Source organism: Pterocles gutturalis, unplaced genomic scaffold, assembly GCF_000699245.1.
Source record: "Pterocles gutturalis isolate BGI_N339 unplaced genomic scaffold, ASM69924v1 scaffold7850, whole genome shotgun sequence".
Lineage (NCBI taxonomy): Eukaryota > Metazoa > Chordata > Aves > Pterocliformes > Pteroclidae > Pterocles > Pterocles gutturalis.
Window position 1 is genome coordinate 69763 of NW_010138367.1, and position 12456 is coordinate 82218.

At 43.3% G+C, this 12456-nt stretch overlaps 1 protein-coding gene across 1 annotated transcript in view; it reads right to left on the minus strand.

Annotated features, from left to right (window-relative positions):
* Positions 1-1035: 1035 nt before the first annotated feature.
* IL7R (interleukin 7 receptor) overlaps positions 1036-12456 on the minus strand; it is a 15925-nt gene continuing 4504 nt past the window's right edge. Inside the window, exons 2-8 of the mRNA XM_010082979.1 lie at positions 10953-11091; positions 9439-9593; positions 7165-7319; positions 5908-6085; positions 4956-5046; positions 2914-2989; positions 1036-1536 (exon numbers count right to left, since the gene is read on the minus strand). Coding sequence (XP_010081281.1) covers positions 1036-1536; positions 2914-2989; positions 4956-5046; positions 5908-6085; positions 7165-7319; positions 9439-9593; positions 10953-11091 — 1295 coding nt within the window. The remainder of the gene's footprint in view (positions 1537-2913; positions 2990-4955; positions 5047-5907; positions 6086-7164; positions 7320-9438; positions 9594-10952; positions 11092-12456) is intronic.

The following is a 12456-nucleotide window of genomic DNA, read 5'->3' on the forward strand; positions in this document are numbered from 1 at the left end:
AGAAATTTACCTGGCCAAATTAAAAGTATTCTCATGCAGTTACAGCTATTGGGAATAATGCTAGTAAACAAATATTGCCTGCTCAGCCCTTCTGCCGTGGAAAGTACTTGCATGCTGCACTGATGTTTGTACAAGAGCTGCAGAGAAAGACAGCATCATATATTTTACAGGCCCAGTTCAGTTTATAGGAAGATATGTGACTTTGCTTTTAATTGATTTTGTTTTGTTTTCTTAGCTAAACATTGCTCGTACATGAAACACTGAAGATAATTAATATATAGTGCTAACATAAGTACCTGTGGATCCTGAAATTGTCTCCGGGGCAGATCTTAACCAAGAGCAAAAAGTAGTGGCATGTAACGCTTTGCTTTGTTTTAATCTCTCTCTCTCTCAAAAAAAAAAAAAAAATCAGTCTGAGAAAACATCTTCCTAAAGTGAGTCCATGTGCCTTTTTTCCTGGGGGCTCAGCAAACTCCCTTTGCAGTGACCAAGCCTGAATCCCCAGGTAACTAATGCTTGATAACACCTCTCATTTATTGGTGTTTTGCAATCTCATGGATTTCTACTGACTGCAGAGGAGTTACTTTTGACCTACTGGTGTTTAAAAGATATTGGATTCTACTTAACTTGAATTTGTTGCCATATTTCTTGCTGAGGCATTAATAAGGGCTTAACTCTGCAACCAAGAGGTTAACAGAAGAGTTCATTAACTTCAATAAGACATGCTGTGATCCTCAGCTGTGAGTGCAGTGTCATTGCTCTGGATTAATCAGATCTGAAGATTCAAGTCAGGTCGAATTAAATTTAATTTCTGCTGCAGTGGAGATTGCTACTGGCATACTGAGAGCGGAGGTTAGGCCACTTATCACTGAAACGTGGGAGAGCCCACTTCCTTGCAGGTAAAGCGCTGCACTGTGAGCAGGGTGTGTTGTGGAGGTGGGAACCCACTGTCACAGGATGCAGGAAAACAAAACAGAAAGTGTCAGGTCCTGCTTGTGTTAGAGAAAAAACTGTATGCTGTCATTACTGTGAGGCTTACTGATTTCTGTAGAAGCTAGACATTGTGACATAGGCTTCCTCGTTGTTTGGTGACCTCATTTCACTGGTAGGTGGCATCTGGGGTATGGTGTCACCATTTAGTGGTTCTGGTCCAGGCTGGCCAGAGGGATCTTGGGTAGGAGTGAAGGAGAGGTTGAAACCATCATTGCACAGAGGCATGCCATTGCTGTGGCACAACTTGTACGTGCTGGAGTCGCAGTTTGCTTCGGTGACTGCAAACTGGCTGGTGCCCAGGAGTCTGTGCAGGGCTTCAGCTGGCCAGATTCCTCCATAAGTCACAGACAGGTTTAGGTTCCTTTTGTCTGTCATCACAGGGATCTTTAGGTCTGACCCAGTCCTAAATTTTTCTGGAAGGTTTGTCTCTGGAGCAGTTGACGGACGCAGAAAATTTTCCAGTTCAGCTTTTGCTCGAATGCCATCCACTTTATGGATATGAACATAACCAAAACTCTCTGGGTTAAAGCTTATATCAAAATTCTGCATGGCAAAGGGAACAGCACGGTCGGTTAACAGTGGGTATTAGCTTAACACAAAAGGTTAGCTGAAAATTAATTTGATTTTTAAAGTATATTTATTATTTCTTTAACACTGAAAGTAATCCTGAGGAGGCTGAACAATAGGTTAGTGGAGAATAAGCTATCACATGGCTTAAAATCCTTTTCCATATTAATCTGAATCCTCCTGTGGTTCCTGCAGGCAAGACCCTTGGAGAGCTTTGTACGCTCTACACAATGGTGAACTGGTGTTTCAGAGATTTTTCTGAGCCACACATTTATTGCACACCTGTCATTTCACAGGAATGAGAGTGCCGACCTAGGCAGTTCCTTTCAGTTTTACCTTCCTAATTTATCAGAGAGAGAAGTAACATTTTGCCACAACTTCCTGAAACATATTAGGAATACCTGCACTGGACAAGCTTGGGTTGTAGGAGAGTTGTCTTAGACCTCTTAGTGAATTAAGAACATGCTAATAATGTACCAACTGGACAGAGCAATGCTTTCCTAGTGAAAAAATGCACCAGACATAGAGTATTAAGGCAATGTATTAATCCTACACCTTACAGTTTATAATATTTGTCCACCTGTCTTTATCTGTCAGAGCAGCTCATGTGCTGTACCATGTATGAGCAATTCTGCTGGATGTGTAAGGCTACCTGGGCACCACCAGAGGCGTTTGCAAAGGGCCCCATCCAGCCCCATGAGCACTGCTTCATAGAATCACCAAAGTGTCTTGGTTGGAAAGGACCTCTGGAGTCCAAGTGGTCCAAACTTCTGCCAGAAGCAGGACCTCAGTTGGGTTATCCAGGGCCCTATTAAGCCAAGCCTTGAACATTTCCATCAAGGGAGAATCTGCCTTTTCTCTGGGAAACCTATTCAATGTTTAATTGCTCTCACAGAAAAAGACTTTTTTTCTTATACCCAGATGAAGTTCACCCTGAAACAACACGTGCCTGTTGCCTTTGGTCCTGTCATCACGCAGCCTTGTGAAGAGAGGACTTCCACCTTCCCTCTAGCTACAGTTTAGGTATTGGAAGGTTCTGATTAGTACTCCTGTCCCCGAGCTTCCTCTTTTCTATAAACAAACTCAATTCCTTCAACCTTTCTTCATATATCAAGTTCTCCAGCCCTCTGTAGTTACTTTGCACAAGTCAAAGCTCAGTCACGAGTTGAATTGTCTGTTATTTCCATACCCTTGACTAGCATCTGCCTGTGCAAATGTGGGCTCTCTTCAGTGAAATGTAGAAGTCATTTCTGAAAGATGTCCCAGTTCATGCAGCACATACTGTCTGTCATGAGTGTTAGTTTTGGTCCCAATAGTCTATGCTTAGGTGAAAGTGACAGCAGAAGTACATACATTTTTTGGCTTCTTGCACAGTTGCTCCAGCGTTTTTTTATGGTCAGGCAGGTTTGGCCACACAGCAGGCTTGATTCTGAAACAACAACAGTAGAGAAAAAGGGGTTCAACAACAGCCAAAGAGGGACATGCTGAGATATGAGGGGTTTGTATTGCATCATTTGTACTAATCTCACAAAGCCTTAGGGCTGGCTTGCACTACCCAGAATAACACAGAGAAGTCTCAGAATAAAACAAAGACAGGAGGAGAAGAGGAGTTGGAAAAGTCACCGAATAGTCATTGTTCTTTTGAGTGCACAAATTGTCACTGTTAAAGGAAGACTTCACTAAGTACTAGAAAAGCAGCAAATTGTCCTGGCAAAGATCTCATTTGCATCTAGTTGTGTTAACTGCATTTTGCATGAGGAAAACCATTTCTGCAAGTGAAAAAAGATGCTGTGGTTAAAGTGCAAGTTTGCTGATATTTGCCTCTGCATCGTTATATTAGTCAAAGAACTGCATATTGTCGCACTTCTTGGCCAGCTATCTGTGCTTCAGATATCTGAATTGTAGCTTTGTCCCACAAGTCTCATTTTACTGCCTTAATTAGCAAAGTTCTTGTGTTGTGCTGCTGAAAACCATCAGCTATGATGCATCTAGAGAATATTGCCCAACTGACATTGGATGTTGCAGTGATACAAATAGAGCTATAGATGTATATGAGTCTATGTTTCATTTCCTGTATCTGTATATATGGGTACATATGCACACACGTATAAAACCCTCTTTTTTTTTTTTTTTTTTTTTTTTTTAAAGGGAAACCTCTGGGGTTGAAAAGTTTTACCATCTAAAAGCCTGTTTTTTCAGCAGTTTTATGTACACAGAACTTCTAGTAAAGTTAGAGAACTGCAGGTGCTCAGCAATAGTAAAAAGCAAGAGCTAGAAATCTCAAGCCACATGTACACTTGCAAATAAAACAACACTAGGGGGCATTCCCTGGCAGAAGACTCAAGTGTCTAAAATGTTTAATTATTAAAATTGTTCTTGGCATGTTTTCACTGGGCTCAACTAGTACATTCCCAGGCGATCCTTGTCTGTAACTCAGGAGTTGGCACAGCCCAAATATTGTCCCCAAAAAGCAGCTCACATGCAGCCATCTCTCTGGACATTAGTGGAGCTGGACATCATGGATGGGCTGCTCGGAATGCCACCGAATAACCCTGGGCTTTCTGCCTTGCAACAGGTTCGTCTCCTATGGTTAAACTTAGTACTTTTTCACTTCACATGCAGGTTTTTGCCAGACTACCTACATTTCTGTTCATTTTCTTAAACTTGTCAACCAACTATCTATTCTGTATAAGCATACATAGCCATGTATTTAAAAATATATTTACAGTTATCTGGCCTACTGCTGTGTAGCCAATATATAAGGAAAAAACAATGCAGATAAAGGCCTGTCTGTGTAGTGACTGTATCTCCAGTCCCACCTCTGCCATGACCGCTTTGGATGTAGAGCCTGGCTTTGCCACACAGCTGGATGTGGACCCACCTGGTCTGGTGGCTCATGCTATCAAGCCCTTGTTGCAGAGAGCTCTGTCTTGCTGCTTCCAAAAGCACTGCAGAGCAAACACCTTGCTGACTCAGCCTATGAAAGGGAAAGGGGCAATCTCCCCCCCTATATCATTTCCACACCTCTTGGAACTTTACTAAAACCCACAGTTTTCTTTCTTTTCTGGATCTTGCTTGAAGCTTTTGAGTAAAATTTGCCTCCACAGTGACACTGACTTTGTGTTTCCTGGTGACTTCAGCTCCCCAAAGGTCCCAGTGTTTGGAGCCCAAGACTGAAGCTTGCTTAAAGTGGCAGGTCATCTTCCACCTGCCAACCCCCTCTCTTGTATTGCTCACTTCTACTCTTAGACTGCCTTTGGCTTCATACAGAGGACCCGATATGGAAAGAGAATAGTTCATAAGTATAACAGGGAAAGCAATAAGACTGTCAATCTTGTTAGAACAGGATTGGCTTCCAACACTTTTTCTGATATGAAGGTCTCTTCACACATTACCTGTTTTCCCAAAAAGTTCCAATCAGGACAATCATGACAACAGACAGCACGAATCCCAAGATGGAGAGTATAACCAAGACCACACTACTAGCTAAAGAAAAAGAAAGAACATGAGCCAATGCATGTAAATGCCTCACTGTTAAGGCACTGTAACAGTAATGTCTCTTCAGACAATAAATTAGGAATTAATGCCAAGCATTGCACTTGCCTATCACTGGACTGGTGCAGTGGTTCCTTTCACCTGCCTCCCTGAAAGAGGAAAGACGCAGGCTGCCAGAGCATCAGCATTTGGCTGAGCTCCAAGCTGGGTTCTCAGGTTGGATTAAAGCAGTTCAAATTCTGCTGTAACCTCCAGTGTGTTGAAGCTACAACTTGTTGCATTTTTACTGCAGCACTGGAGTGACTTCCAACACACATAATGCTGAGGTGCCCCTGGGGACTGAAGGGACCCCAAGGACCACAAGGATTGTTCATGGTTACAAATGCAATGATGAGATTGTATCCCATATGGCATTTGTGATTAAAGTGCCATGTCCACATATAAATCCAGGGCCCTGAAATGGGTCCTGTTTCACAGCTCTTTGTGCCCTACCTGAAATGTTCAGTGCAAGCTGGTGCTTCTCCCTGCACATCAGCAGGCAGCAAGGAGTGAGACAGCCTTCACCTCCCTTTGCACCCCCCTCATGCCCTTACAGCAGCATTTCATCCGATCTTATCTCCCCTGAGTGAGATTTAACTTCACGGGGAGAATCAGCCCCAGATCAGACTGACACAGCCACTTTCTGGGTCACCTCCTCTGGGGTGCCTGGTGCCCATGAGGGCTGACCATGCTGCGGCCATGTGCTCTTCCCTCCCCATGCTCTCATCACCACTGCTTCTGGGGCTGGCCAGGGAGCCAGGGGCCCCTAGCTCTGCATTCTGACATGTGGACCAAAGTGGTTTCTGCCCTTACAGCTCCCCGTGGAGTGCTGCTCTTTTGTGGTCCTGAAGCTCTTGGAAGCACTCCATTCACTCCATGTGCCGTTAAAATAGTCTCCATTGGGCTGTGAACGTACTTTGACCTCATACGATGCATCATGTTCGAGGTTTTTCCCCAGCAGTTTTACCTGAAGATATGGTGACTTTATTGTCTAAACACATAAAAAAAGATCCAATTATTTTTCTAAGAAACATAGGAAAAGGATCTTTCAGTTTCAGCAAAATGCATCAGATCAAGTGCGTTGCTGCAGTATTGTGCTGTTTGTTCCTTCTCTTTGCTAATTGTAAAGGTGGTCATCAGAGCGTCAGTCTAGTTTAACAGCTAGTGGTCCAAACAGCATAGAGAAGAGAAACTGACTCTGAGTAAAAGATCATTGGGAAACAGCTGGAAGTATTAACTGTGCTTTGCTACTTGCTGACACTACAGTGGGAAATATATGCCTCCCTGGCAAGGCTCAGAAGGGGGGGAAGAGGGGAATACATTTGTCTGGCATAAAAAGACAACTTCTGAAAAAGCAGTTACAGGAAAGAAGCTGAGATCCCAGAGTGCAGCTCTGGTGCTCTTTATTTCAATGTATTTGATTTCCTGAATCATTTTGTTTTCCTAGTTACGGTTCTCCTGTGTACCCTCTGTAAAAACCAGGTATAGTCCATGCTTTCAAACACCCCCCAAGTGGACTAGTGTTTGCATGGCTGCTTGTGACAGGAGACACAGAGGTCCCAGCAGCTGGGCAGCCCAGAGCAGACACAGTTCATAGGCAGCTGCAGCCTGGAACATGGTCAGAGGGTAAGAGAGCTGCAAGGCTGCACAGAAGCCTGGAAAGGCTCAGTGAAAAGGGGACATGAAGAAACTGTTGCTAATTAAAAAAAAAGGAGTCATACAATTTACTGACTGATGAGCACAGAAAATAAGAGCAAAACCACCATAGCAAGGAGCAAGCCACTTAGGGTCCTTCTGCTTCTCTAGTAACACTCAGTCTTCTCTTCCCACCGCAAAACCCAAATAAAAGAAACTTTGTTAGCCCAGAGAAGTGTCTAACAGACAGGGGTGCTCTTGGGCTGGAATTGTTTTGAATTATGAAATTTCTGAATGCCAAATACTGCACCTTTCCAAGTTTTCATTTGGAGAACTGTAGAAATACAGATTTGTGGGGTTTTATGTGACATTGGTATTTCTGATAACATTTAATTTCGGAAAGTAGTGTAAGCTCACCAATACATCACCACTTACCTTCCAAGTGCCCTCTTCCTGCCGATAGGCTATTTGGTGTATTAATTTGTCCTTTAAGTATTTCTTCCATGAGTGGGGGGTACTATAATGAATAAGATATTCATTTGCCTCCTTTTGGTATGTGATGTTTATATCAAAGGGTACTTCAGGCTTAACTGCAAATTATAACAAACCAGGATATAACAGGAGTAGAACAATGTTACTACAAAATAAGCAGGATTTGAAAAACAATTTTAAAAGTCCATTTCAAGTTACAACCCCTGTGGGTTGACCTGTCTTGAGCAAGGGCTGGCCTGAGCTGTGTGAGCCTCATGTTGAGCCCCGGGTCATCCTTACACCCTGTCATGAGAAGGGTTTGGTGTTGACCTGCTGGAGCAGCAGTGTGACCAGCACGGATGGCACCTCCTAGGAATCTGACATTTAGTCTTGGAAAGCAATTCCTGACCATGCCCACCCCTGCACTAGCACCTATTGAAGACCTGAAATTCAGTTTCTTCAGCCAGTGCTCCGAGTCTCCATCCCCATGGCAAAACCTGTCACTGCTCTGGAAGAAAGAACAAACAGAGTATGGACGCAACTGCCAGTGGCCAGCAGGGCAGTAGGGCAGAGGAATCATAGAATGGTTAGGTTTTGAAGCGACCTTAGAGATCATCCGGTTCCAGCCCCTCCTGCCATGGGCAGGGACACCTCCCACTAGACCAGGTTTCTCAAAGCCTCATCCAGCCTGGCCTTGAACACCTGGAGGGATGGGACATCAACAGCTTCCCTGGGTAACCTCTTCCAGTGCCTCACCACCCTCACAGTAAAAAATTTCTTCCTAATATCTAATCTAAATCCACCCTCTTTCAGCTTGAAGCTGTAACCCCTTGTCCTACCACTTCACTCCCTGATGAAGAATCCCTCCCCATCTCTCCTGTAGCCCCCTTTAGGTACTGGAAGGCTGCTATAAGGTCTCCCTGGGGCCTTCTCTTCTCCAGGCTGAACAACCCCAACTCTCTCAGCCTGTCCTTGTACAGGACATGCTCCAGCCCTCTGACCATCTTTGTGGCCCTCATCTGGACTCACTCCAACAGGTCCACATCCTTCTTACGTTGGGGTCCCCAGACCTGAATGTTCTGAAAGGGATGAAGTACGACAGTGTTAGATGTAGCAGAGGGGCTGTGGCTTCAGGCCCTTGCTGGGTACCCACACCTGGCCTTGTCTGCAGGAGGAGGGTACCAAATGACTGTCCGTGCAAGTACATCAAGTCCACAAGGCATATCTGGGGACTCCCCTCAAGCTGTGCCTGAGCTGGACATGCCAGAGGTCTGCAGAGGCCTGTGTCTGTGCTGCTGAGGCTTGCTCAATACGCCTTGTAAAGTACATCTGCACCCACAGGAATAGAGAGCCCGCATCTCTCTCCTTTCAGGAAAATGCATATAACCAGAAATAATGCCCACTCCTTCTATACCCCCCAAATATTTAATCCTTCCATGAGTACCAGCCATTTCTAAAGGACAGTTCACAAGAGATGGCTCAGGCTGGCCCATAAACTGTCCGTAGTGTAAGACTATTACAAACCTATTTGACTAGGGCAGAAATGTTTCGAGAAGGATATTGCAGTGCCTATTGCCAAAAGAAGGCAAAGCAATGTGGCACCAGAGCAGAATAGAGCTACCCTACATGGGCTTCTCTGCAGCCCTCCAATGAGACCAGCTTCCAAGAGGGATAAGTCCTAAGGATCCCCTCTTCCCCTGAATTCCCTGTTTCTCAGCTCTTTGATGCTCATGGGCTCTTGGTGTCCCTTCTGCACTGCAGGATGTTTGAGCACCTCATTAGACAACAGGCTCCACCAAGAAGCAAGGTGTGAAAAGTGAGATCTGGGAACCTTGGGGTCCCTGTGCTATCAAGCTCATGATAGACTTGAGGTGGTCAGTCCTGAAAGTGCACAAGCCCCCAAGAAATGAACAAAATGTCCCTGCTTGACAGTTCATCCAAGCTCAGGAGCAACTGCTTCGCCCATATGCATGATTTGGTCTATGCCCAGGTCTGGGCAGTGTTACAATAAGAAATAATTTAGCTGCACATTTTGAATGGAGATTAATCATGTTTGGTTTTAAAGCACGGGAACATCACACTCTGCCAACACCCCAATCCAGGCTCCATGCCCTGTCAGGACAATATTTTATATTGCCTCTATGTCATCCAGATTAGTGCTCAGGCTTTGCACTGGGCTGTTATTTCCCCAGTAAAAGAAAAATGTCCAAAAAATGTCCAAAATGTTAAGTGTCTTACCAATGTCAGTTACAATCAGACTCTTGCAGACCCTCCTCTTCATCTTAGAGAACATGCAAATATCCTTATTTGAGAGTATATCACTGAATTGTAAAAAATACACATCTTCCTGTTTCTCCATATCAAAGCACACGTAATTGCTGTCTTCCTTGGTACTGTTGACCAAAGGGACACAGTATTAGTTTCTTCTCAGTCTTACTATAACATAGGAAGGTATGAATCCTGGTTGCTCAATTCACATTAACTGAACTGACACTTCATGTGAAATAAGAAAAAATGCCATGCACACAAAGAGTTTAAAATATTGATATTTACTTCGGGGCCTTCAAGCACAATAATAAAGTGACGTGAGTCACAGTAACAGCCCTGGGCACCTCCAAGAAAAAATAAGTAATCATTAAATGGGACATGTATGTGTTAAAAACCATTGCATCTTTAAAAATGATCTTACTGCTGCCATTTTTAAATATAGAGCAATAGGTTTGGATGGTCAGTGAAGGTAAAGAGAAATTTCTTATTCACTGAAGTGATAGCAAATACAGGGTCAACAATCAGCCAGGCCATGAAGGAGTCATATGGCACAGTTTCAGAGGTGGAAATGTATCTGTGTGTTTGTCCGTTTGTGTGACTCCTGTGTTTGAGGACTGTCATAAAATTTCCATCAAAATCCAGAATAAACCCTATGAAAACAGAAGAATTCTAATTAACTGGATTGAAAAAAAAAAAGTAGCTATTAGAATATAAAGCTGCAAAAGAAAAAAAATCCGCTTCTTTTGCTGGCTGCAGCACAACTTTCTGTTTCATGAAAAACAGGCAAAAGGAAAAGCAGCAGTAGGCTAAAGAAACAAAATCTGAGCTTCTTCAGTTAGATGTGTCAACTAAAAACAAGGTGGAAAAGAGTTTCAAGGCCTTGATGAGAAGTGGAGATGACTGATGTGTCTGGTAACTGTTGTGTTTTTGTATACTCATTCTAATGAGTTTTTTGCATTTCTGTGTATGCAAAGATAATTCCTTAATTTTTGTTTTGACCTAGACGAAGGATTTTTCCCTTCAATAGAAGTCAACCTTCTTGCCAAAGAATTTTCTGTGGAAAGGATCTGCCTCTTCAAAAACATTTTTACTTTTCAATTGATAAAGGACAGGGATTGTCTTTTTTTTTTTTAAATTTATTTTATATTATTTAATTTAAAGGAAAAATGCTTTAATTTCATGCTGGGCTACACTACTAAGAAAAGGTGTTCCAGAGCAAGAGAGCCACAATCAGGACTATTGGAGACATTACAACACCCTTTAGAGATACTTCCAACTGATTTTTTTTTATTAGGGAGTTATATTCTATTTCAGTGAACTCTTCTTCTTTGATGAATATAGTAGTTAAACTTGGTAAAACACTCTGAAACAGAATTTTGTCTAACTTTTCTGCTCCTATTTCCCAGCATATGTCAGCATGACTCCCTGGTGCTTAGCATTTCATTTCCCAGAAGTTTACGAAAGGATGGACTGACGGCTCTTACCACAGGGCCAGGGTATAGTTAGTGTTGTGAGGTGGCAGCTCTGTAAAGTTGCAGGTCAGGCTGCTATAGGAATCCTTAAATTCCAGCTGGCTGAAGCAATCAATGTCAAAATTGTCTTGTTCATCATCTCCAAAAGTCCCTGAAGAGAGATTCACAAGATGTTACTGAAGGAAACCAGTGAGTGTATTTGATTTGTAGCTCCATTCTATAGGACGTTGTCTCTACGTGGTTGCCTGAAAGGAAGAGGACCAACCCACCTGTTTTGTAAGAAGCAATGAAAGCTTGTTCAAAATGACATTTAAAGCCACTTGCAACTTTCAGGGTTGCTCTCCCTGCATGCCAGTGAAGCCCACTCACTTACCACACACAAGGTACATTCTGCATCATCTGTCTGTGAACTATAAAAAGACATAGTGTCACAGATGGTTTAGTCAGACGAGACACCCTATATCTGTTCTTTTCTATTAATCATGAGCAAATAGGGGTTCTGATGTTGACCTGGAAACTTCTGTGAAAAAGTCCCAGCACCAAGTGCAAAACAGTGAAAATATATTGTCCGTTCTGCAGTTCAATTCCTTCTAAGTTTGAGCCAGGGACAAGGGAATTCTCATTTTAAAAGTTATGGATGAACTTTGTACCAAGATAAAAGCAGAACCTATTCCATCTGGAAATCACCTCAGGGCTTTCTCAAACAGGTTCTTCTATTAGGAACCACAAAATGTTGCTATCCCTAGGAATGTAAAGGAGAGCAAGACATGCTGATGATGCCTGCTGAAAAGCTGAATATTCAAATCAAGGACCAAAACACTTGAAAATAAATGGAACAGAATGCGCTGGGGGATATACTCAGTACAGTGACAGCCAGAGGTGTCTGTGGCTGACATCTATTCAAGAGCAAGGGCTAGATTCCATTGAGTTATTTTTATGGGAATTTCAGCTCAGAACAGCCTGAAAGTACATCAGACACCTTGTAGTACCAAAGTGGCACACCCACAGCTGAAGATGCTTGCTTGGTAGTTGCCATTGCTGCAGCTGCATCAGGACCAGCCACATTGCAGATGACTGAGAGCACCAGAGCAGTGTCCTCCTCTGCCTGCCTTGCACCTCCCCCTGCTGTGAAGCTCTGGTCTGTCACCAGGATCCTGAGAAGACTGGAAAGTGGTATGGGTGGTTTTAGGAAAGCAAGAGTATTTTGGTGTTATGAGGCAATTAAGCCCCATTTTGATTGTACTGCAAAGTTTTCTGAAACGTCACAAATTCGGGATTTAGGAGGGAAAGTTCAGACTTTCTGCCAGAATGCATGGCTTCCTGCAAATTTGTTTCAATGACTCATAGAATAATTGCAATTTGACTAAGAGCCTATGTCTGAAGTCCTACACTTGGCACGTATGAGGTCAGTGAGGCAAAAAATTATTCTTCTGAGAGGAGTCCTTTCTGGTGGAATCTGCCAGCTCAGCCTCATTTCATGAAATCTCACTCACAGAAGCCAAGCAGACAGGGAAAG